Source organism: Salvia hispanica, chromosome 4 (assembly GCF_023119035.1).
Source record: "Salvia hispanica cultivar TCC Black 2014 chromosome 4, UniMelb_Shisp_WGS_1.0, whole genome shotgun sequence".
NCBI lineage: Eukaryota > Viridiplantae > Streptophyta > Magnoliopsida > Lamiales > Lamiaceae > Salvia > Salvia hispanica.
The window spans coordinates 32,311,854-32,338,290 of record NC_062968.1 but is presented as its reverse complement, the minus strand read 5'-3'; the positions used below and the strand labels follow the sequence as shown (position 1 = coordinate 32,338,290).

Below are 26,437 nucleotides of genomic sequence, written 5' to 3'. Positions count from 1 at the left end.
TGCGAATCACATTACCACTAAATCAACACAAACTTGTTATATATGTTGTATTCTATTTTAAAAGGCAGCAATCATATGGGTACTAAAATAATTAATGCATATACTAAATCTCGTCAATTGTCCTTTAATAGCATGGAGAATCATCTTATAGTTAGTGACAACTAATAATAATATCACCATATGCATATAAACCTATAGATTTTGATTAAAAAAAACTTATGCTACTTCCCCTTAATTAAAATTCATTAATGTGCACTAATCAGATCATCGTTTTGACCATAAATTAATTATTTCGTATTCATATATATATTTATTAGTTTTAAATCTCGAAATATTCGCTAACCTTTTCCAACATAGAGGCGATGGTTAATATATAATTAACTAAAAGTAATCTTAATTTAAATGATGTTTTCTGAATCCTAACTAAATGTTATGCATTTGAATTGACACTTGATCACAGGTCACAGATCGAAGGAACATGCCAAATCATAATGTAAACAAAATTCCATAGTTTGAAAATTACTTAATTAATTACATCGACCGCCTAGAGAAAAATAATTGCTGTGGACATAAGTAATACAATTAGAATTAATAAATGAATAAAATTCAGTGAGTATATTATACAACAATTTCTTTTGGTGAGATTAAGAAAATTAATATAAATACACAATCAGATTTATATGATATGAAATTCCGTACATTCATAGATCTTAATGCAAAACAATCAATCTTAAGAAATCCTAATTCTCATACTTATATCGTACTTTATTAATCTTAATGGTGCAGATGTTCCTTGATACACACATATGGCATATATTAAGCATGCATAAACAAGATTTACGCACAAGTATCTGAATTTGAAACTCTCATTGATGATTTATTAATAACATATTATTCATGAATGTCTTATAAATAATTTAATATGCTTATGTTGTTATGCATATGGTCATTGAACCAATAAAATAGTTATATATGCATATATGTTGCAGATCCATTATCACAGTACTATAATAAAGGGCATAGATATTACGAAATTTTTAATTGCTTATGACATTATAATATGTATTCGTATATATAAGTAGAATATAATAAATAAACAATTTATTTATAACTAGTATGTGACAAAAGTACAAAACCCTGCTGCCGATTTGCATAGCGCATGGAGAAATAAGTCATTTAAATACAATAATATCTCAGACTGGTAAATAAGTGTATATTTTGATGTCTCTCATGTACGTGTTAAAAATTATTAAATATTGCCCCACATCGATCTGGTAATTATCCTATTTTATCTATAAGAGTGGATAACTCTCCCCCTTATAAGGCCTTTTAAGAGGTGAGTGATCCATTTCTAATAGGATGGAGCTAGAGGCGCTGGATCATGGATGCCCCCTTTTTGCTGTGTTTGCTGGTCCTTCTCGTTGAGTAGCAACATTCATTTTGTCTTGACTGATCGTGTTGTCTTTCCTTTTTTGTGTGTTCAGAGTGTTTTATGGTTGTAACGTTATTAGCAATTGAAAAAATTAGTTTTAAAAGATAATTAAAACTACTATATAGGTTTCATACACTATTTAAATCACCAATTGATTTTGGATGAAACATCTATAATATTGTATCGGAGCATGTCTCATTGTCATTAACTGTGGGCTAAAAACACTTCAACAGTTCAATAATATATTTGGACTGAAACATGAAAATAATCGATCCAATTTGTGCTAGTTTGGCGAAGGACTGCCTGACTGTTCCAACTCGATTATAAATACCTCCGAAAAAAATTAGAATGAGTTGACAAATAAAATAAATATAATAAATATTTCATGTGTCCTACTCCTGTCTGCGAATAGGAGTCTCTTTTTTCTATTTTAGTCCGTCCGTGAATAGGAGTCTCGGTTCACTTTTACCATAAATGGTAATTGAGTCTCACCTTCACTTAACTCATTCCACTCACATTTCATTTAAGACTAATATATACAAGTGAGACCCTATTCCACTAACTTTTTTCCACACACTTTTTTTAACATTTCTTAAAATCCGTGCCATCACGGAACTCCTAATGCCAGATAGAGGGAGTTAGATTAGATGTACACGCGCATGCTTATTGCTCCGTTGTCTTATTTTCCAATCCAGACACATAGTTGTAGTAGTATTTTTTTTCTCTAATTAATTAACATATGTTTAAGAATAACTATCCAATCTTCTCGATACTACGCATGTCTTTATATCCATATATTCTGAATAAAATTGTAATTTGATTTATAAATCTCAATAGAAAATTACTAAACCATGAATAAAATGCTAGTAATTAATTTGAAATTAATATTTAATTAAGTAATAATTACAGGCTTTTAAAAGTATAACAACTCAGTAAGACATTTTATTTGGGCCTATCCCCTTAGACTTGTGGCACCTGCCCAACTTAATTAGACAATATTTTAACACAAAAATTTATTTAAACGTCCATTAATGAATCATTTATTGTCGACTATTTTTTAATTCAAGTTAGTTAAGACCTTATTTAGGAAACTTTGATGGGCCTTAGATAATGCAAAAGCAAACTAAATGATAGGTATATACCTTTTTAATTCAAGTTAGTTAAGACCTTATTTAGGAAACTTTGATGGGCCTTAGATAATGCAAAAGCAAACTAAATGATAGGTATATACCGTGACGGGCGCAGAAATAAATTTTGGCGGGGGCTTCACTAAATTTTTTTTATATTCCCTCCGTCCCCTGAAAATAGAAAATTTTCATTTTAGAAAATTTCTTTCTCTATAATGAGGTGAGTAACATTTTCCACTAACATATTTTCTTTCCGTCTCTCTTATTTTACCAATTTTTGCACTAAAACCCGAGCCGGTCAACAATGAGACATTTATTCTTGGACGAATATAAGTATATATTAACAAAAAGAATAATAAAATTGTTGTGTTTGTTTTGCTAATACAATAAATATCTAATACATAAAAATGCATAATTATCTAATATACTGTGATTTTGTGAAGGATTATTTACCTGTGAATACATTAACTTTGAGTTTTTCTTTTTTCTTCCCCTAAATTTTAAAATTTGAATATAAATATACGAACTTTTGATTTCTCTCACTTTCCCTTAGAAACTGAAATGATAGGTATATAAATCAAGTTTGGTTCAACAGAACAAACTAGATTGACTATATGTGAGTGCCTGTATATCTTCCTATCAAATTTTACATTTCACCGATCATGCATCTTCAAGAATCAATACCTCATTTATGAAAGCAGCCACTAGCACGTGACGAGCACATGGCCCACCGTAATTTTGGAAAAAGGAATAAGTCGTCATTTTAGTCTTAGGCATATCAAATTCTATTGTAGCCCTTTATTCACAAAAATTAAAACAAGAAGTTAAATCCTAGTCAAAGTACATATTTTGATCGTAGTCATGTGACCCGGGGTAAGGCCGAGGTCAAATCAAATCTAGGGCTAAACAAGCTTGAAATCTTGATTGTAATTAATGTTTTAAAAACCGGACCGGCAAGGCTACTAGTTCACGTTCAACTGGTCCAATCGGTCGAACCGTTTTACTGTAGCATTTATATATATATGAGTATATAATTAAAGGGAGGTGATCAATTGCTAACTAATTAGCAATCCAAAATTGAGACCAATTTTTAACCATTAGATTAGAAGATCTTGTGGTTGATATAATGCCAAGTGTAATATATTTTAAATTTAAATAATTATTAATCAAATTAAAAGGGTATTAATGTCAAATCCTATATGTAGTAATTATAACTAACTACTTTCTCTCTCCTCAAAATCATCTCAAATCTTTAAATTTACGTAACTCTCTCAATTTAAATTATTTTTTAGCAAAAAATATATTAAATTAAAGATAATTTAATAAGGATTCCAATGAGATCTCAATTGCATATGTTCCGACGATGTTCGGATGATGAAATTTGATAAATTATATTTCAATTTTCGTACATGTTGATAAGCAAACTTTTATCAACAAATGCAACAAAAAATCTCAATATATTGTAGGCAAAATCTCAATATTATGCATGTCCAATCTCAATAAAAATGTGTTGATATTTTCTTGTCCTTGTGTTGATATTCTAATGTCATATTGTTGATATTTGTAATACACAATGTTGATATAAAAAAACACCCACGAAAATTATCATATGATAACATAATGACGATATTACCCTTTTGTTGATATTTTGTCTACTATTTATTGAGATTTGTGAGCTTTAATCTCATCCACTCATTTTAAAATCCAAGGGTGAAGTTTTAGTCTTGATTTTGGATTACGGTGCTATAAGCATTAGAATAGGACCCTATAATTAAAATACATATTTATTATAAAACACTTGGTTTCAAAACATGTAAATCAACAAGCATTAATGCAACATATAATTTAATTTTAAATAATATAGAGATATATAAGTATAGATAAAACATATATATTTACCAATTCTTAACGAGTAATACTAGTAATGTAAAAATACATATTCATATGTTTATTATACTATGCATTAATTTTCATGTTATGAACACTTCTCCCATTATATATTCTTGTTATTTTATTTTCAATCTAAGCATTAGTAATTAAAACTTTATTTGAAAGTTAATTAAGATTTATTAATTTTAGTTATGATATAAAATATGTATATAGCTTTTAATTATAAATATACAATTAGTATATAGTTGATAGTTGATATAATATGAAGTAGTACATATTAACAAAACAAACTACATCCCACATTGAAAAAGTAAAGGCAAAAGATTGTAAAAGATGACTATAAAATAAGCTTTTCATCCCACATTGAAAAATGAAAGTACAATCTTGTGGAATACTTCTATAAAAGAAAGACACAAATGATTTTTTAAGCTAGTTTTTATAAATTCATAGGCCCAATACAAGTATGGGTTAATATGAGATGAAAGTTTAGTGTAAATTTTTTTTTTAATTGATTTTTAATTCATTTTTAAAAATCAAAAAATTTGGTAACTCGTTCGACCGAGTCCCGGTTTCCAGACCAACTGGCCGGTTCACCCGGTCCAAAACGGTTCAATGCTCCATTGGTTTTATACAGTGAATCGGACCGGAGAGTTCACCGGTTCGCGGCTGAACCGGTCTGACCGGCCGATCCAAACCGATTTTTAAAACACTGATTATAATACAAAAATATAAAAATAAAAAGTAAAAATTTTATATTATCTTGTCTATCCCACGCATAGAAATTCAATATTCATTCAAGTTCACACATGTGGAGGCATGTTAAAATCTCTTAAATCTTAGTACTACCTAACCCTCCCTTTTGTTAAAGCCTTTTTAGGGATCCAATTGAATTGGATTGAGGTTGCTAGATCCAAAATCAAACACCGTCTATTGCCCCAATTTTATCGACTAATTCCCGGATGATTGAGATCTAAATAAATCAAATTTAATCAATGCTTTTATCTTTATAGCTAAGTCGAAAATGCAATTTGAGATCTAGGCTAAACCGTGCATGCAAGTCCCCCAATAAGTAACCCTCGGCCATGGACAGTCAGATTAGTAATTCAAGTGAATTTTGGTTTGGATTTATAGCTGATTAAGATCCTGAATAAAGTTTAGAGCAAGCCACTGGCATATTGTTGTGAGTTTGATGGGTAGTAAGAGTGGTTGTGCATGCGTGTTTCTTATTAAAGAGCATCAAATCTTTTTACTTTGTTATAAAAGAGAAAAAACTCAAATCACTCTAACATTGGTGAGCAAATAATCCAATGTTCAGAACAAAAAACTAATCCAATAAAGACAATAAAACAAAATACCTCAAACCAAAATAAGCAAGCTAAATAAGAAGAAAGCGAGAGAAGAATAAAAAGTGCACCATTTAAGCAAAACAAGAAATTAAAAACAAAACATTCATCAACTAAAGCCACTAAGTAAAAATTGTCAGGAAGTAAGACGAGTTACATTGCATCTTTATGATTACCAGAGTTGCTTTTGTGATTATGCTCCGTCCATTTTCTGACTTCAAGTAAATTCTCACACATTCAGTCCCGTGAAAAAGGAAATTCTGGGCACCAAATCTCTGCTGCTATCTAGCCCACCAAATGCACCAATTGTTTTCATTGGGGACAAGATAATCTGAGCAATAGCCCAATAGTAACTTACAAGTCCTCCCACCAAATAAAACATCCATTTAAGTCCAAATATATTCGAGGCCCATAAACTCGTTCAAATATTATTTTCTATGGTTAAAAACCATAATGGTGTGTACAAATATGTCTATTTAGTTTCATGATAATAAAGTTAAAACTTGTATATCCACTGTACATCATGCAAAATTTATGATAAATGTATCTCTTATAAATGGCAAAACTCTTATTTTTTCCGGATTCAGTTAATTTCACTGTGACTTATCATTCTAATTTTCATGAAATCGGAATCATCATTTTCAAACCAAAATAAACGGTGTTTATAAATGTGAGTGCATAAATACACATCCGGAAAATTGGTTGAAAACTTGCAATTTATTAAATTAATTGAATATTTGAATTGATATATGTGGAGTAGTAGTAATTTAATAAAGTGCAGACACCACATCATCTCAGAATCACTGACGACATAGCTTCCATTGTCAAAACTCCACTACTGTAACTACTTTTGGTCCCTCAATTCGTTCCCCCAAATGAATCCAAGCAAAATTGAGGAAGATCTCTTCCACCACCTGGCCCCTTCGCCGCACCACCACTTCATGGACCCGCAATCGCAGCCCTCAATCCACCACGACGCCTTCTCCCTCGCCGAAATCGACCTCTTCCGCGACGACGAAGACGACGAAGGCGGAAGCCACTCTTCGTCCGACGCCGAAATCCCTCTCCCATCATCCAATGCCACCCTTCAATTTCAGAACCCTAATTTGCCAAATCACCCCTCTTTTAACCACACCAAGCGCCCGATTAACCACACTCCGTTTTGCATTAGCCCCGAGCCGCATATTTCCTCCCAATTCTACACTTTCAACAAGGAATCGCATGCTCTTATGATTCGGTGCTTAATTGATGGCCGATTGGCCACGCCGGAGGAGATCCGAGCCGCGACTCCGCCTCCTGTGCTCTCCAGTTGGCGGTCGGTGTGGAAGGATCGGAACGAGGACACAGCCTACCTCACGGCGTGGAAGCGCATTCAGGACAAGCTCAATGTCCACGTCTCGGAATCCGCTACTAGCATAACCGGTAATAGTAGCCATTTTCTTTGTTTCAAGAACAATACAAGCCAATCTGTTTCGCATGTTGATCAGTGGCAGGACATAGTCATGTTATATCACGGTGATACGGAATTCAAACACTTAGGGTTGAAAGATACTGTAGAGAGAATTAAGCAGGTGTGGACTGTAGGGGCAAAATTTTATGGCATTCCTGAGAGTTACATTAGGACTTGTGTCTCTGCTTGCCCTATTTGTTCAGATGAGTCTTCTGGGTGTGCTCCAAGGTCTAAGAGGCGTAGGTTTGAATACACTGAATCTTTTGATGTGCCCGCCAAGGAAGTCCCATCACAATTGCAAAAATTGGCTGCCAAGCACAAGGTTGTGTTGTGCATACGACAGAAATATATTAGGTTTAAGCCATTTATGGCAGAGGTCAAGGACTACGCATGTCATAGAGCAGGAGAGCCAGCTTCCTCAAAAAAATCACGGATGCTGAAGAGAGAGCCGTATACGTCTAAGCGGTGTGGGTGTGGCTTTCGTATTAGGGCAATAGTTCCAATATCAAAATATAATGAGAAGGATAAGACATTTGTCTATGAGGAAGAGGGGACAGCTGTGTTTAAGCTTTATGCGGTGCACTCGGGACATGAGCCAGGGCCCTTGGATGGAAATGCTAGGATTATGCATCGAATGGTTGGACATAAAGGGGGGCTGCTGATGGATCAAGAGAGTGTATACGGGATGGCTGAAGATGGGGAAAATGAGAGTTTTGGGTTCTTAGGGAAGGATTCTGGAGACTTGCAACATTCAGTTTTCCAGCAGGTGCAGGAAGTGAGGAGTGAATTGGGGTTGCTTGAGGTTAGGCTTGGGAAAATTCCACCTTCACTGTTAGGTTCTGTGTCTCGTGAACTATTTGATATTGTGAATAAGCTTAGAAATGTTGCTGATGATGGTTCCAAGTCTGTTGGGCTGCTTTCAGAGAAGCAGCATCAGCATCTGGATGATGTGTTGGTGGTGGAGCATGATTTGCCAGATTGGGTGGACGACCACCACACTAGGATCTATGGTGATGGCAAGGATGCAGATGTTATAGAAGATGATGAGGACAGCTTTGGGAGAACTCTTGGTGAGGTTGCTTCTTGGGAGCGGATGAGGACAGAGTGTAGGAATGAGAAGGATCTGCTTGGTGAGTCTTGTAAAGAGGAGAAGTGGTTAAAATGTGGTGGCTTTGATCAGAAGGGGATTCTTGGCTGCAGTAACCATAAACTGACCAAGCCCTTAAGGCATGCTGAATCAATAGATCCAGATGTTGGTCTTGCGGGTATACAGGTAGATGGATTCTACCCGGAAAATCCTAAATGGTTCGATTCTCCTTGTGGACTGGACCCGGGTGCTGACTGTGAAGATGGTGGATTCAGGCATGGGGAGATTGTATAGAAATTTGGTGAACCCACTCTAACTAAATTCTTAGTTTTTTTGGTTCTATTCACCTCAATTCACTGATGGAAGTGGGTTGTACTTGTACAAAGTACACAGCTTGAAAGCTCTCAGCCTCTCACAATCACAGTAACAGCCTTTTAGGTGTCTGTATTGCATGTAATTTGTAAAGTATAGTTCTCTGATATACTTTAATCTACTCTGTGCTGACATTTTCTATTTTTTATTTAATCCTATGCTTTTTGCATATGGAAGTCGGGCTATTCAGCCTTCATTGGCGTTTATGCTGTTCAGTAGAGATACTTATATAGTCTAGACGTGTATCACGTGTATTGCTTATAGCATTGTATTCTTCTTTTAAGTTTTACAAGAAGTTTGACTTAATAATTGTCAAGTATTTGTAGTCAGTCATTAAATATAATTCATAATCATTTGTATCGACTTATATGGTAGATACTTATGATATGATCGCTCGAGTGTCAATCCAACTAACACTTATGGTGGTTTAGTATGAGCCTTGAGTTTGTAATTATGTTAATTATTGTAATAGTATCCAAATATATGAGCCTTACATCTGTTGTTTATGATGTGTCTCAGATTCTGGGTGTAGAATTGGTGCTCATGGCCATTTTTTCATAATGTGTATGTGTTTTGTATACGACTACTTCTGCTATTGAAAACCTCTTTTGCCAACCTTGGCATATGCTTGTACGCTTTGTGTACTTGTGAAAGAATCATCCAATATTTCCTACTGGTGGCTAGTAGGTAGGTTGATTTCATACTTTCTGGTCCAATAATATGACCTTTTGCTCTTATAGTTGAGATGCTGCAAGCTAGATTTAAGATTCAAAGATTTTCATTACGTTGTATCTCATTTTCCGAACGCATGTGCATCTCTTTATATACTATAGTTCCTTCTGATTTTGTAACTATTAGATATCTTTTCTTCTCTGCTAGGTTTGTAATTGTTTGCATGTCACTCAGCCCTCATTGCCCTAAGCTATCATTTGTTGGCTTGACCATCCTAGTTGAGTTGTGCATTGGTTTTCTAGTTGGAGGCTAATTGTATGGATAAGTTTTATTCAAGAAGAATCTCTCTTCTTATTCTGCGAAACATTAATTAGTCAAAGCTCGTCGTTGTAATGAGCTCCTCATATCTATACGAAGGCCCTATCTGTACTTGGGCTATTGATCTTTGCTGAAATATTAGCATTATTATTCTGAATCTTCTGATGCTGATTGTAGAATACAGCTAATTTTTTTTATAGTACGTGACAAATAATTATGAGCATGACCAAACTTACATCTCTGTTCTCCTAACAGATTATTTGATATCGACCTGTTGTTTAGCACCCCCCAAGCTATAATTCATGCATTAAACATCCTTTGGTAAAGAGTGTAAGAATATGGTTCTATGTTGAAGTGTGATTACAGGCTTATCTCTTAATAAATAGTTTTTCTGTAAGTAACTTTTACTTTGCAGAATTTTGCTCTTTCTCAGTCATAAGGACTTGAAGCTTGCTAGTGGAGAAATGAGGGTAAGACTGCAACAGCTAGCTTGTTAAAAATTTAAGTTTCAATAGATACGAGAGACTCAAGGCCTTATGATAATAGCATCATTTTCCATTTGTTAGATTTAAAGCCTGTCAAATGTAGAATAGGTACCCTGCTCTTAAAGTGTTCATTCTTTCTTATGAACTAAAATTGTAAAGAACTATACAGAGTTTATGTTTAAGGCCTAAGGTGTACGTTTGGTTGAGTAACTTTTGGTCTCTTCGCCTCTGTCAGAAAAAACAGCAATCATGATATGTGGTTGATGCCAAATTAAGAATATATTTTTACTTTCCTATTTTGATTGATGAGTAAATTTACTGGATTCGTCATGTTGTTTTGCATTTCATTCAAAATCTCAAATGATCTTGAAAATTATTGTTGTAAGTTGGAACTTATATATATAGGAGAAAATAATGAAGAAATCTTCCTGTTGGTGAGGGGATTTTAATCATAAACCTTGTCAAAATTTAACATATTTGAGACACAGTTTGAAGAGTTGAACAAATATTTATGGTTTCCCTTTAATCTCAATGTTTACTGGCTTGAGTTTGTAGTATCTCCTGTGGTGGCATTTCAGCCAGTGGAGGCATAAAAAGGTGATTAAGTACATACATAACATACCCAGTCTCTGCAGGTACAATATGATGCTTTATCTTTTAGTTTGAAGGAGTAGCAACTTATGATCAAGTTTTTAGATGGAATATTGTATGAAGACATAAGGAGGCTTATAAATCTGTTTTGTTCACATACTTTAGTTTTATGATATTAATGAGATTTAATGTTCATGAGGTAAAATTCTGGTTTTGATTTGATATAGGATATGTAATGATGTTTGCAAACCAACAAAAGTAATTTAAGCTGAATGTTATACCGGGATATGATTGTAGATTCTACGCCGACTAATCAGCCTTGTAGATGTGAAAATCTTCTTTTACAACACCTAACGCTTGAGGGAAGATTTTATTTGACCTTCAGGCTTCAGCATGCGTATCCATCTAATTTGTTATGCGTATCCACCTACTTATTTATATGACCTTAGGCAGACTTTATATGACCTTGGGGATGCATATCCACCTCAAGTGCTCATTGGATGTATGGCGTGCCATTCTTTGTACAAGAAACATGAGTGAGCTATATGTCATTGTCATGTATCTACTGGAGCCGGAATTACTTTTAGCAACTGATGTCCTCTGAAAATGAATATATGGCTAAGTGATTCAGTCCGCCCTAAATTAGCATTGACATAATTTTGGAGAAGGTGACTAATATAATGAACTGTGCATATCCTTATTTCAATCTCCCATCCCTTACTGTGTTCGTGTTGAGAAAGTGCAGCTTTAGTTTACATTGAGAAGCAGGAATCAACAAATTCCCCTTGCCTCTTGGATCCACAGAGCAAAGAGAGGCGAGCGAGCTACCTTGAAAAGAGCTTTACATCCTATTCTGTGCATGGGTGCTTGGATCGCTGCTGATGTTGCTAATGGTTTCTGACGGATAAATGCACTCTAACTAAATCTATGCCGAGCACCTTGATTTGAGTTCCATGAATCTATTTTGTATATCTGATTATACTTTTTTCTCCGCGTAGTCCACTCCATGAATTAGGCACCAGGCACTAGATGAAAAGGTCTCAGTTTGTTAGTTTTTTTGGCCTAATAATTTTTTGTGCGTGTTTTGTCTTCTCGTCGGTTGTTTTCTTTTCTCAAGAAAACAATGTGGTGTCTCTGTGGTTTGTTGCAGTAATGTGTTGTGGTAAATGGACATTTCTTGTTGAACGGCTTGATTTAGTGCTTAAAGTATTTGGGTGGGCATCTCCATTATTATGTCTCATATATCAAGCTTACAAGAAGGCTCCTTGAGATGGCAAATTTGATGGTATGGTCCTTTTCTAATTTTCTTATGCTTAATATTATTATTATTAATAGTGTAGCGGGCTCAATCCCAAGTGCTCTGCAGCAACTCCAGAAAAGGGCGTTTCAAATAATGTGAATTAAGTATTACTAGTATCTTTTGCATATTTATAATGAGTAACGGGTAATGATTGATGATTATTTACTTACTTGCCATGATTAGTGACCCAATAGCTCATTTTTATACTTAAAAATTTTAAATCCCTTTCCATTCTTAGGGTTTTGTGAGTGTAGTTGTTTAGCTGTATTAAATGCATATTGTTGTGTAAACTTTACCAAATATTGCCGATCAATGATTATTAAGATTGGATTTGGCTATATACGGGAACTGTCTCACATTACAAAGTATCCAGTGGGATCTAACTGGTTTTATTTTCCATAATATCTAAAGTAATTCTGATACGTATTTGCTATAGAATGATACAATCGCTTCTCTCTCTTTTTTAAACGCATATTGATAGACTAGGAAGAGAACCCATAAACTAAAAACTTGATTAAAACAAAAGGGAAGGAAAAATTAAAAGCAAAGATTACATTGAGAAATCGAAAGTTTAAAAGTTCACCCAAATTTATTAGCATAATTCAAAAATTCAAAAAACAGAAAACTTAACGACCAAAACGCTCTTTCCCTCTCAATAAAAACATGCGTTACGTACTTATTTCTCTACGTTTCTATTCTATGCTTCCTCATCCCCAATCTACACTCTCGCTTAAGGGTAGAAAAATATCTGATCAATCTCGGAACAAAAGCCACGAATTACAACTGTGATCAACCGCTTTCAAGTTCAGGTTTGCCATTTTATCATCTTTTTTCTTTCTTTTGAGTCTATCAACGGAACGAATGAGTTTGATGTCTCACTCCTGATGATGGAGATTCCGTAAAAATGTCGTGTTTTTGGAACTGTCGGTTGATAAATTTGTGTGGATATATTGGTTTGATATGCGTCGTGAATTGATTTCGCTGGTGAGTGCCTCGATACATATGTACTTAGCTTTTCCAATTTTAGCCCTGTTTTGTCTGTTCTTTCATCATATCTGCACAGTATATGGAACGGGAATTCCATGGTCGTATAGTTTTGCCACTAACTTTGCTGTTGTTGAAAGTGTAATCCTGTCTCAGATTTTAGTTGGTATTTGGGGCTTTTTTGTTTTCTCTATCTAATGTAGTTATGTAGCATAGTTTTCTGTTTTATAACTCATGGAACTCTGTAGGCTTGTCCCGGACAACCAGTATACTCAGTAAGGACTTTGCCAATGGAAACAACTTGTGGTTCTCTTTTGTTAGAGCTACAGGTGATCTCAGATAATATTTTCTCGTTTATCTATGAGTGATATGGATTCGTGGAATTGTCTTACCTAGCATACTAATATTTTCATTTTTGAAATGGTTATGGCTATCAGAAAATATGGGATGAAGTTGGAGAGGCTGATAATGAAAGGGACCGAATGCTTTTTGAACTTGAACAAGAATGTCTGGATGCATACAGAAGGAAAGTGGATCACGCAAACCGTTCAAGAGCTCAGCTAAGGCAGGCAGTTGCTGATGCTGAAGCACAGCTTGCGGACATTAGCGCTGCATTGGGAGACCGACCAGCTCATATAAAGAAGGTGAAAATTTACAGCTGAAAAAGGAAAAAGAAGCCACATTTAAAGCCTTTAGTAATCATAATTGAGTGATTTTTAGATCCTTTATACAGTATGCTTTATGAATAGTGAGTTTGCTGTTTGAAACAGAGTTCCGGGAGCCTGAAGCAAGAGCTTGAGACAATTATGCCTCATCTGGAAGATATGACAGCGAAAAGAAATGAGAGGAAGAACCAATTTTCAGAGGTTCTGAAGCAAATTAATAGTATCTCTATGGAGCTTTCTAGTTCTACGAACACATGTCTTGATGAGACGTCTGTTGATGAGAGTGATTTGTCAATGAAAAGGTTGGATGATTTACGTAATCAGTTGCTTTTGCTGCAAAAAGAAAAGGTTCTGTTCTCATTCTTCACTTTTTCTTAATGTTCATATCACTTAGGTTGACGTCAGAGCTAATTGCCACTTAATTAACAAAACTGTTAAGAGAAGACAATATGAAAATGATGATAAATAAATTTAGAACACTACACAAAATAATTAAAAGATTTAGTCTGGAAAAACTGGAATATCTACTTTGTCATTTGGGTCAAATAAACACAGCATAAAACGTGTCATAGTCCTGAATGACTTGAAGATCTACTTTGTCTGGAAGGACTGGAAGATCTAGTTTGTGTACAAGCACAAATCTCGCCGTGTCTGGGAGCCCTCTGCTTCAACTGAGGTTGACACCGACTTCCTTTTCTTATTAAATTCACTGAATCTATGTACAGGATGACCGCATGAATGAGCTGCTTGACCTTTTGAACGTCGTTAATGCTCTATGCTTGGTGCTTGGGATGGACTTCAAATCAACAATTTGCAGTGTTCATCCATCTCTAGACAACGCATGCAAGAAGAAAAGTATAAGTGCGGATACAATGCAGGGTTTATCTGCTATGATATTTAGACTTAAGAATGTTAAGTTGCAGCGCATGCAAAAGGTATGTTTATTTTCAAGTCAACTCTCTTTCTTGCAATTTTGTTTTCTCTCATATTGGGTGCATTTTCAGCTTCAACAAATTGCGATGACCATGATAGAACTCTGGACTCTGATGGATACACCAGTGGAGGAGCAACAAATGTTCCAGAATGTAACACTTACTATTGCTGCTGCAGAAAATGAAATAACTGAGCCCAACAGTCTGTCTTTGGAGATAATCAATAATGTACTTCTTTTCTATCTCCCTTTCGTGTTGCTTAAAGAAGGCATTATACATGAATGTTATCCATAGATTTCCAGCCTCTATCCTTGGTGCCATGTTTTTATAATTTGCAGTGATGTACATACTAACATTTCTTGTCCATAGGCTGAGGCAGAACTTTCGAGGCTGCAAGAAATGAAAATGAGTAAAATCAAAGAAGTCCTATTAAAAAAGAGATTGATTTTGGAAGATATATGCCACGGATCACACATGCTTGTTGAAGGAAAATCTGGAAAAGATCTCTCTATAGAATCTATTGAGTCAGGTAAGGCTCCTTTCTACTAAATTCACTGCTAATGAGTTACTTTGTTTTGGTTTTCGTTTTCCTTTTTGTTTATGTCAAATTTTGAATAAAAGGCAGCTGAAGTTTGAATTGGGGCAACTACCAGTGATTTGGGATTTTTAAAAGAACAGCAGGTGATAAAAGAGCCATTTCTATCTACCCTTATTCTCTCAATCTTGCAGGGGCAATCAGTCCATCTTATCTACTTGAAGAATTAGAGGCACAGATATCCAAGGTTAAAGAAGAAGCATTAAGTAGAAAAGAGATTCTTGAAAAGGTCCAGAAATGGTTGGCTGCATGCGAAGAGGAAGGCTGGCTGGAAGAGTACAATAGGGTTAGTTATAATGTTGAACATTTCACTACATAAATATGGCCCCTCTAAGTTTATCTCTAACGGTATATACTTCATAGGATGACAATCGTTATAATGCTGGACGAGGTGCACATCTTATGCTTAAGCGTGCTGAGAAGGCTCGTGTGCTTGTAAATAAAATCCCAGGTAACAATGCTTACTCTTTTTCATAATAATAGATTGCAAAGTGAAAAGTATGTTCTTTATTCGTTAATTTCATTTCTTGGTATCAAAGGAATGGTAGATGGTCTGAAGTCAAAGGTAAAAGCTTGGGAGAAAGAAAGAAATGCAGAGTTCCTCTACGATGGTGTAAGCAATCTTCTTTGTTATGTGACATACATTCTTGTGTACCTGTTGAATGCGACTTACATGGTTCATAATGGTAATTTTATTTTTGTGATCTAGGTTGGTCTAATTTCCATGATTGATCAGTACAGCGAATTAAAGCGCTTGAAAGAACAAGAGCGTCAAATTCAGAGGGTATGTTTTATATGTAGTTGAACATGAGAACGTGTGTGGGATTCACTGAAAGTGGTAGATACTAATACACCCGATGGGCCATGTGTAGGGTCAGAAGAAGCTGCAGGGACAGTTAGTGGCGGAGCAAGAAGCAATCTATGGTTCAAAACCGAGTCCATCCAAGAGTGGGGCCAAGAGTTTAAAACCTTCAACCGGAGGCGTGGCTAGTAAGAGGTTTTCATTAGGAGGAGCCGCGCTCCAAACTGCACTCGACAAAGCTGCTCCCTCTTCTCGTCGACTTAACAAGAATAAGTCCGTGAAACGCCAGACTTTGAACAATAATCACCACACTGGCCTTGCAGTTCCCCTTTCTGGTAAAGTTGTGTTACAAACTCTTTACGAACCAATTCTGCAATAAGTGTGTGTGTGCTGATTATGATTAGTCTCGACTACACAGATAAGAAAAACATGAATAGTGGGGCAGCTAAACAGCATTCCAGCAATGCATCAATCTCACATCAGAGTGGATCAGCAGCGTTGAGGAAGGCCCTCTCTCCCTTGTCTTCACTATGTTCCAAGAACACGCAGAATGGGGCGGTCCAAGATGCTGAGAGTGGTGGTTACAAAACTCCAGCGGCAGCAACGCCAACGAAGAGGTATACTTCAAATGATGAGAACAGAACGCCAAAGAGAATGCCAATCCCAGTGGCAGCCACTCCTCTAACAGCGTGTAGCGCAATGCGGACAGCTATGACCCCATTCACGCCGAGCGTTCATGCAATTGAACAAATGGAGTACTCCTATGAGGAGAGAAGAGCTGGCTTTGCTGTTGCTAAGGCACTCTCCCTCGTTTAGGTTAGGTTTGGTTTGGTTTGGTTTGGTTTTGTTTTGTTTTGTTTGTGCAGGTATTGGCATAGGCCATTGATCTATGGCTTCTACTACTAGTCTACTATTGATGCATATAGATTAACTTTCCTTCATATCTGTTCTTGTTTGGATTCATACTGATCATTTTGACTTTTGAGTTCAAGCTCGAAATATTTCACTGTCTCTTTGTCCCATTGCCGTGCCTTATGATTATGGACACTCGATTCAGATTTGTAAGTAGACATCTTGTTTCGGATTATGTGAAGCTAACATTTTGCGTTGCCATTTTTCCATGTTTTCGTATAGATTCGTGCCATAATTCGTGCCATATTCGTATAGATTCATAGTATACTACATAGTAGTAGTAATTCTTAATTCTTAATGCATGCAGGTTGCATCGTTTGACACAATAATTTATGCTTTTAGTTTGTTTGTTTCATATTTTGTAGTTTGACATTTGTGGTTTTTTATAATTTTACTAGTATACCACATGTGCAATGATTTTAATCTACTTTATAATAATTCAATATTTAAAAATAAAAAATTGCACATAAATCACGTATTATTTAAATCACTTTTACATCTATACTACAAAAGATCTTCAATCACAAACACATGTCAATAAAAATAATGTATAAATATATATTAGAAGATAGCCAAATTCTTGAAATTTTAAATTTATGTTATTCCGGGTAACAACACTATAAAGTTAATACATTCAATAAATAAATAATTAAAAATCATCCCCACCTCGAAATAAAGTAGGTTTGCAGAATTGGACAATGGCAATAGGAATCTGCACTTTAACTCTTTCCATTTGTTCAAGATAGGAGTCTACAACATCTTCCTACAATGTGCAATACAGGATGTCATGCATGCGGAAAGCGGTGTTTAAAATACATTCAACAAATGAGCAAACTAAACAATAATTCAACTCGTATTGTGGATCTGATAGTTGTATTTCAATGAGTCTAGATGTAGAGTGTTTGACAATATGGCCACAATTGACAATCACACCAATAATGTATGTAAAAGTAATAAGTAAGCAGCGAGGAGATATAGAAACGGAAAGTAACACTAAAATTTAAGATGCTGAAGTCACCAAAAAGTGGTTCGTCCGCTATATTGGCAATCTGACCAATTTCCTCAAATGACTTAAACTGAAACGTCATTTTTGTAAAATGTGGTTCATTCACTTCAAACATTTGTGTCTTTGAAAACATAATCAGCCGAAATGCATCCTTCACAAGAAAATTGCGTATACCAAACCCCCCCTCTCCTTTAGTATTCCACCAAACCGCGCGTGCAAAGCTCATGGGAAAGTAGCTCCGATTTTAATGCCCTATAGGAAAAGTCCAGAAGTTATGATTTACTATTACTTTGCAAATAAACATTCGACGACCAACAAAATAACGTACCGCACGATCTTGTAAAACACACTATTTGCTTATCACAATGGTTTTGTCTCCAGGAGCGGTTGTGTCAAAAACACGAACGCAGCGTACTTTGACAACCAAAGAAATTGAAGAAGCCTTGTCGAGCTCACTGAGCATGGTGTGGAATGGTTCCTTGGCATCAAGAAAATGGTATGCTTAGTCCTATAAGGTAGTAAGTAGGTCTTTTACCATATATATGACATATTTATATATAAAATTATTATGCACGTAACCTCCTTCCACCTCCCACTCTTTCCACTTAAGGCTCCACTTACATTAATTGTAGGGGAAAAAATGATTACCACTTGCATTAATGATAATTAATATAAGGAAATAAAATAAATTAGTTAAACTCCATTCCTGTAATTAATTACGGAATTCAAATTTGTGTTAAATTTTAAATTTACAAACAAAATACGTGTGATAACTTTTATTTGGAATAAATTATAATAACTAATTAAATTTAACACTATGGTCATGGATTAATTATAGAAAAACAAAATAAATTATTTAAATTCCATCCCTGCAATTATAGAATTCAAATTTACGTTTACATCCATAAAAAAAATGTAACAATAGAAGGAATTAAGCGGTTTTAATTTTGCAACTTTCATTCTACAATCAATACTATTATAATTATTATTATAAATATTGTAACAATAGAAGAGAGTAAACGGTTTTCATTCTGGCCTTCCATTTCATTTTCCAAAATTTATTATACATTTATTTGTTACTCACATCATATAAATTAGTCATGGATTAGTCACAGGGAAACAAAATAAATTAGTTAAATTCCTTCCCTGCAATACATTTATTCGTACTCATTTCATATAAATTAGTCCTGGATTAATTATAGGGTAATAGAATAAATTAGTTAAATTCCATCCTTATAATTATGGAATTAAAATTTACATCAATATAATAATTTAGCTTCGTACAAAATAATACAGGTAACAATTATTTTAAAATGATTACAATTGAATTATAATTGATTTACCTAAATACTCATTACTCATTTCATAAACATTAGTCATGGATTAATTATAGGAAAACAAAATAAATTAGTTAAATTCCATCCCTACAATTATAAAATTAAAATTTACACCCATATAATAATCAAGCTTCATACAAAATAATACATGTAACAATTCTTTTAAAATGATTACAATACAATCTAACGCTATTATAATTATTATTATAAATATTTTAACAGTAGAAGACAATAAACGGTTTCCATTCTGGCCTTCCATTTCATTTTCCAAAATTTATTATACATTTATTCGTTACTCATTTCATATAAATTAGTCATGGATTAATTATAGGGAAACAAAATAAATTAGTTAAATTCCATCCCTATAATTATGGAATTAAAATTTACATCCATATAATAATTTAGCTTCCTATAAATTAGTCATGGATTAATTATAGGAAAACAAAATAAATTAGTTAAATTCCATCCCTATAATTATGGAACTAAAATTTACATCCATATAATAATTTAGCTTCGTACAAACAAATACAGGTAACAATTCTTTTGAAATGATTACAATTGAATTATATTTGATTTACCTAAATTCCCCTAAAATTCTACTTATTTCTCTAAATACCCCCAAAACTTCCCTTTTATATATCGTATAGATAACAATAAAATATTTAATACAATGAATAAATAAAAAGATATATTTCCATTATGGTATATTGGTATGGTTGAGTGATTATGATAAATTACTAAAAATATAGTACTTGAGTTGGAGAAATATTAAAAAGTGGAAGAGAGATTAATTATATACCCTAGACAACAAGTCGTCATTGTTTTAGATTAAGTTATTATAAATGAAATGTTCATAATTATAAATATTTAAAAAATTAAAAATTAAATTATCTTTTGCACGTAGATCCATGGCTTCGATTTCCTACAACACGTCTGCCCATGTCTTATGACAGTTGTACCACATGCTATATATGTGGTGGCTTGTGGTAGTGACACACTTTAGAATTAGTGGAACAAACAAAAATGATAAAAGTGGACAATTAATATAAACGAACAAAATAATAAAAATAAACTGTTAATGGGGATGGATGGAGTATATTATTAGTGGGTATAGTGTACATTAATAACGTTTTATATATATGTAAGATTGGTTTTGAGTCTTTTGACTTTAACACACCCCTATTAACATATTCAAAATTGTTATCGTTTGTTTCTCCAAATTAGAGTTCACGTGGTACGTTACATCGACCTTTCTTCCAAAATTCATATACATGATCAAGACATATAGTTATGTTAGGCAAATTTATAATTATATGCTAGAAGAGTTATATATAGTCATGTGACTCATGTTCCACCTCTAGAGTTTGGCATTTAACTAGAAAGCGGTGGTCAGACGTGTCTAGAGCTGAAATATGTTGCTTGACGTGATTTGGCTATTACTTACTATATTTTATTCCAACTTTTCTGAATTGGTTATATTTTTTACTGCTCCATATTAAAATTGTTTGCATTTTCTAGTATATCATTTCAATTATACTATTATACTCTTGAAAATGATACTGTTTATTAGTTTCGAGTCTTCTATGCCATAGCCTTTTAATTATATTCATTTATTTATAAAACAAATTAATAATTTTGCACTTTTTCATTTTGACTAATTTCAAAATTTATTGTATTCTAGTGTAGACCAAATCACACTTACTCACAATCACAACAAAAGTTAAAAGAAGACAAAAAAATTATTAAAAAAAGTACTCTGTTTTGAGTATCCTTAACCATTCATACCAAAGTCTAATCCATTTTAATGTATATATTACATTAAATAATAATTTTACACAAATTAAATTCAAAAGAATATGCTATATTCATTTACGTTTTATACTTTTACAATCAAGTTTACCATATTTTTCACCTAAATTGTACATTAACCCTATAACAAATTTTATTAATAACTTATTCATTATAAAAATAAATAATACTAATAAAATTTGCTTATTAATTATATTTATATATATATATATATACACTCCTTCTGTTCTAAGGAAGATGACCTCTTCCTTGGGTGGCACGAGATTTTATGCAGTTTTATTTTGTGTGTTAGATAGAGAGAGTAAAGTAAGAAAGAAGGAATAAAATAGAGATAAAAGGTTTCCAATTTTAGTAATAAGTCATCTTGGATGGACAAACTAAAAAGGAAAGTGAATCATCTTAAGTGGGACAAAGGGAATATTACTTATTGAATAAAAATTAACACATTGAAAACTTAATTACATTAAAAAATAGAATTTAAACTTAAATTAAAATACATTTAAGATACCATATATTCCCTCCGTCCTACGTTACTTAAAACGTTTCTTTTCGGCACAAGATTTAAGAAAGTTGTGTTTAGTGAGTAAAATAAAGTAGAGATAGAATAAAGTAAAAGAAAGAAGAGAGAAAAGTAAAAGAAATAATAAAGTAGGTGAGATTAGATTTTTAGTAAAAAAATAAATGATTGAAGTAGCTTGTGGCAATCTAAAATGAAATTCGACTCAAATAAGTTAGGACGGAGGAAGTATTAACAATATAAATCATACTACAACTTACATTTATCTATTACTACTTTGTTAAAATAAAAGATATAATTAATTAAATACTGATTATAAAATATTTATACAAGCTGGAGATTATGTACGTTGACAAAATAGAAAAAGGGGAAAAGAATTTTGTGTTGATACTTGATATTGACAACATAGTACAATCCGTGTCAAGCTTTATAATAAGTACTCCACCATTAAATATCCCAATCTTACTCATTCTCACCTATATTTTTACTATTTTTAGTAATAAATTTAATATTTTACCAACTTTATTTTACTTATATTTTGTGGAGTATAAAATTATACCTCCACCGTCCGCGAATAAAAGTCTCATTTTATTCTGATATAAATTTAAAAAAATGTAAAAAAAAGTAGGTAGAAGAAAGTTAGAGGAATATAAGAGCACTCCCAATGGTTTTGGGATAAACTCCCTTATTTCTCCCTAACTCCTGCCACATCAGCGCCACATCAACACCAAAATTTATCCCCAGTTTTTAGCCAACTTTTAGCCAACCTCTGCTCCAATGGTTTCTCCCTTATTTCTCCCTAACTCAACATTTCATTTTTACATCATCACTAATTTAATTGTTTTATTTTTATATATAATAAAGCTAGCTTATTTAATTTATAAGATAAAACAAATAATAGTAATAAAGTTCGTTGTATTAAACACGGGTACACATTACAACGAAGAAAATTAAAAAAAAAAAAAAAGTACACGAATGGAAAAAAAAATCAAAAAAAAAATTCAAAGAAAAAAAAATTCAAGGGCGGTGGGCGCGGTTTCTATTTGCCTCGTCGGACTGAGCACGAGACGATGAATCAGAACTCATTTAATAAAGATGGAGAGAAAAAAGATTGAAAATTTGTGTGAATGAAGTTTGTGGGTGATGAATGGAGGAAGAGGATGAAATATTTATAGGGGTGGAAATTAGAATATGACCGTTGAGGAAAAAAATAAAAATAAAAAATTGATCATCGCCGGATTATCGCCGAACAGCTCCCCACAGTGGCCGGCGATAGCCCGGCGTTAAAACGCCGCTTGGCGTAATTTCGGTAGGAATTTCGCCGTTATCGCCGAACTCCTCCCAATGGCCGGCGATAAGTCGGCGATATCCGGCGAAAAATCGCCGGATTTTCGCCGTCGCCATTGGGAGTGCTCTAAACCCACTTGTATATACTATTATTAGTTTTAAACGAAATACGAATAGAATGAGTAATAATAAATCAATCTCGTATGAAATAGAAAAAGCGAAGTCCTAAAGTTTGAAGTCAATTATTAGCATACAGAGAGAATATAATAATGCATTTTTGCGCTGATGACAAAAAGTTGAAGATCCTGTATTTTGTTTTTCCAATGGTATTACGATAACATAGAATTTGTGGTGGCAAATTTGAAATTATGGCATGAAGTAAAAGTAAAAGTATTATTAATAGCGAAGCAGGCGCAGGAAGCTAGTTCTTGAATAACTCGAGGCGGTGCTTCTTCTCATCCAAATCCCCACTCCAAAACGTCTTATAATACTCACCGTAGCTGAACTCCCTATACTCATTCCCTCTCCCCTCCTCCGCCAGCGCCGCCGGAGCTGTGATCCTGGCCGCCTCCGACGGCGCGAGGAACGAAGCCACCGACAGCCTGGGCTTATGCGCATTCACCACCGCCCGATGCCACACGCTCTTGTACCTTCCGTTGCTCACCGCCTGTATCTGATCCCCGATGTTGATCACCAAGGCCTCCGGCTGCGGCCTCACCGCCAACCACCTGCCCTTGTGCCGGATGTTGAGCCCCTCCACCTCCATATCCTGCAGCAGGATGGTCAGCGCGTTGGGATCCGTATGCGCCGGCAATCCCAAGGTCAGCTCCGGCTCCGGACAAGCCGGGTAGTAGTTCAAGGCCATGTGCTGCTCTTGCTCCTCCCCTCCTAATATCCTTTTTATACAATCTTTCTCCAGTCCTAGACTCACCGAAATCGCCTCCTCCAGTTTCAGCCCCAGTTCCCTGATTTCCTTGCAGTAATGGCTAACAACCTCCCTGCAAAAGCTTCTAACTGAATTACAAAATGTACAAACAAACAATATATATACATTCCATTACTTACTTGAAAGAGGAGGGCGCGGTGGGCCACTCTGGGGTGTATTTGTCCAAGGGGTAGCAATGGAGGCGGAGATAATCACGCCAGTTATGGACAGTCTCCTTGGACACGTTGAAGCTCGAGGAGAGGCGCGTCGTTCGACTCGTATCGTCGGAATATAGCTTCATTTTCTCCTCCACGCTCAATCCGAACAACTCGTGCCCCGTTGCCACAATCCTACTCACTGCCTCCTTCGACACTCCGTGATTAATCACCTGGCCGTTTTAATTTGTTACACAACATAAATTAAATGAATTAGTATTTATTCTATGCTAATGAATTAGTAACAGTAGGAGTATTTTAATAACCTGAAAGAAGCCATAATCGCGGCAGGCTTGGCCGATCTGTTGGATGAGTAGAGTTTTATCTGGGCAAGTGAGGTCGACGAGAGGAATGTTATCGAGCACATCGACTTCGGCGAGCTTCGGCCTTTCTGACTCGCCGCGGATATAGCTCGCCGGCAGGCTCGAGAATTGGGTGCCGCTGATAATCTTAGTAGCCATGGAAACCCAACGATCTGCGAATTGTTTTGGATTTCAATCAATTTTCATGCTTTCATTATTTACACAAAATGGATGAATAATCCGAAAGCGGCAAACCTGGTGGTAGATGAAAATTGATTCTTCTGTATTGCCTCTATTGCACATGAAAACTCCACTGGCCTCTCACCCTATTAAATAGTCGAGCTTGAGATATGCTGCAATCAATCCATCTTGCGTATATGGTGCAATCAATTCATCGTACGTCATGCTTTGACGTCACCACAATGGGTCTCACCACTCTCATCTCTTTACTCTATTAAAACACTATATAAATAGAATTACTACTTCCTACGTGATTTAGGCCACTGCATGAAATAATATTAAGATACAATTAGATTATTTTAATCGGGGATTAATTATAATTAATTATTTTATGATTATTTATCTAAGATTGAATTGTGAAATCGAATCTCATAAATCAAATACACTACATATTTAATCCAGGATACAATATAATCTTACGAATCGAACAACCCCTATTGTTTTGAGGAGGCGCATCAGGCAAATCTGTCATATTCTTGATTGCACCAACATTAAATTTAAACTCTCATATACTATTTTTGTGTTTTATTTTTTTGATTTGCGTAAATCATATGTTTTATGTAAATCATATTCAACAGTCAGATTTTAACTGTGTAAATTAAGTTTTAATCATGTAAATCAAGTTTGGATTGTTATCGAATTGTTATAGTGTCGTGTCATTTCATATTATATTGTGTTGTGTATGGGTCAGGTTCAGGTTTGAAGATAGCGAATCGTGTTCGTATTTATTTGGGTTGAGCGTTTCTTGAATTTCCCTAACAAGCCGGATTTGGGTTAAGCCTTATTTGGTTGAGTCGTGATCAAGTTGACCCGATAACAACCCAAGTCTCACGTGTCTCGTAACTTGCAGTATTTTACTATATACGTCCAAAAAAAATAGTCTTGATTGTGATGACGTAACTTTTAATGCAAAATTGATGAGATAAGAGAAATCTAAAGAGAATATAAAAGTGGTTGAAATATTATTAGTAAAAATACGATTCATTATATTAGAGAGAAAAAAATTACTATAAATAAATAGAGTCTAATTTTGATGGGCTATCAAAAAAGATCTGACTATTATCCGTGAACATGAGTAGTAGTATAAATTTTATTTTTTAAAAATACCTTCAATCTTAATTTACTTCCTCAGTGAAAAAATTGCATACATTCCTTTTAGATTCATCCCAGAAAGTCTTCTTTCCATCTAGAAAAAAGAGTAAATTACCATTAATACGATTGACTATTGTATATTCTTTTCCACTTTTAAAAATAAGTAAACTACCATTAATACAATTAACTATATTTATTTTCCATTTCGAAAAAAAGTAAATTATCATTAATACAATTAACTGTTCTTTTTCATTTTAAAAAAAGTAAATTATCATTAATATAATTAACTATTTTTTCTCCTTCTTCATTATTACTTTAATTAATATATTTCAAAAATTTTATCACCTAACACATTAAACCACATTTTCTAAAATTACATGAAATTTCTAAAATTATAGGAGTATTCTAGAAATATAATTTTAATATACTTAGATCACAAATCCAAAGAGAATTTATAATTATTTTTATATTCAATTTCTAGTATCGAAATTAATAGTACTAACTATTGAGATTAATTAAGAAAAAATTAGAATTACTCTCTATTATCCTTATATCAACTTATCTATATCAAAGTCAAGTATGACCAAAGCCTACAAATCATTTCCAAAATCTACATAAATTACAATGGTATATTAGATGTGGATTCACTTTTCCACTCATCTCATTTTCGATTCATCAGTCATCTCTATACCGCTATACGCATGCAGCATTATTAAAATTTGTTTCGAAAAGTTATGAAATATTTTACTA

General features: G+C 34.1%; 3 protein-coding genes across 5 annotated transcripts; 2 read left to right on the top strand and 1 right to left on the bottom strand.

Moving 5' to 3' along the window:
* The first annotated feature begins 6,583 nt into the window (after positions 1 to 6,583).
* Positions 6,584 to 9,010, top strand: LOC125221794. The gene has a single exon (XM_048124049.1). The coding sequence runs from the start codon at positions 6,668 to 6,670 to the stop codon at positions 8,621 to 8,623; it is 1,956 nt and encodes a 651-aa protein (XP_047980006.1). The 5' UTR covers positions 6,584 to 6,667; the 3' UTR covers positions 8,624 to 9,010.
* An 848-nt stretch (positions 9,011 to 9,858) lies between these two features.
* Positions 9,859 to 17,056, top strand: LOC125221792 (65-kDa microtubule-associated protein 3-like). 2 transcript variants are annotated; one of them, XM_048124047.1, is made up of 16 exons: positions 9,859 to 10,012; positions 10,107 to 10,161; positions 10,725 to 10,811; positions 11,513 to 12,052; positions 13,300 to 13,380; positions 13,489 to 13,695; positions 13,822 to 14,064; positions 14,442 to 14,651; positions 14,721 to 14,876; positions 15,018 to 15,177; positions 15,378 to 15,529; positions 15,607 to 15,694; positions 15,783 to 15,856; positions 15,953 to 16,027; positions 16,116 to 16,380; positions 16,464 to 17,056. In XM_048124047.1, the coding sequence occupies exons 4-16, from the start codon at positions 12,038 to 12,040 to the stop codon at positions 16,859 to 16,861; spliced, it is 2,124 nt and encodes a 707-aa protein (XP_047980004.1). In that variant the 5' UTR covers positions 9,859 to 10,012; positions 10,107 to 10,161; positions 10,725 to 10,811; positions 11,513 to 12,037; the 3' UTR covers positions 16,862 to 17,056. The 2 variants fall into 2 exon arrangements, with proteins under 2 accessions (XP_047980004.1, XP_047980005.1); XM_048124048.1 differs by lacking the exons at positions 9,859 to 10,012; positions 10,107 to 10,161; positions 10,725 to 10,811; positions 11,513 to 12,052 and adding an exon at positions 12,529 to 12,876.
* A 6,140-nt stretch (positions 17,057 to 23,196) lies between these two features.
* LOC125218706 (protein DOWNY MILDEW RESISTANCE 6-like) lies at positions 23,197 to 24,763 on the bottom strand. 2 transcript variants are annotated; one of them, XM_048120443.1, is made up of 4 exons: positions 24,611 to 24,763; positions 24,320 to 24,528; positions 23,979 to 24,226; positions 23,197 to 23,920 (listed from the first exon to the last, which is right to left on the bottom strand). In XM_048120443.1, exons 2-4 carry the CDS (start codon positions 24,512 to 24,514, stop codon positions 23,335 to 23,337), a joined length of 1,029 nt encoding a protein of 342 aa, XP_047976400.1. In that variant the 5' UTR covers positions 24,515 to 24,528; positions 24,611 to 24,763; the 3' UTR covers positions 23,197 to 23,334. The 2 variants fall into 2 exon arrangements, with proteins under 2 accessions (XP_047976400.1, XP_047976402.1); XM_048120445.1 differs by having other exon boundaries at positions 23,197 to 23,911; positions 24,611 to 24,755.
* Positions 24,764 to 26,437: the final 1,674 nt, after the last annotated feature.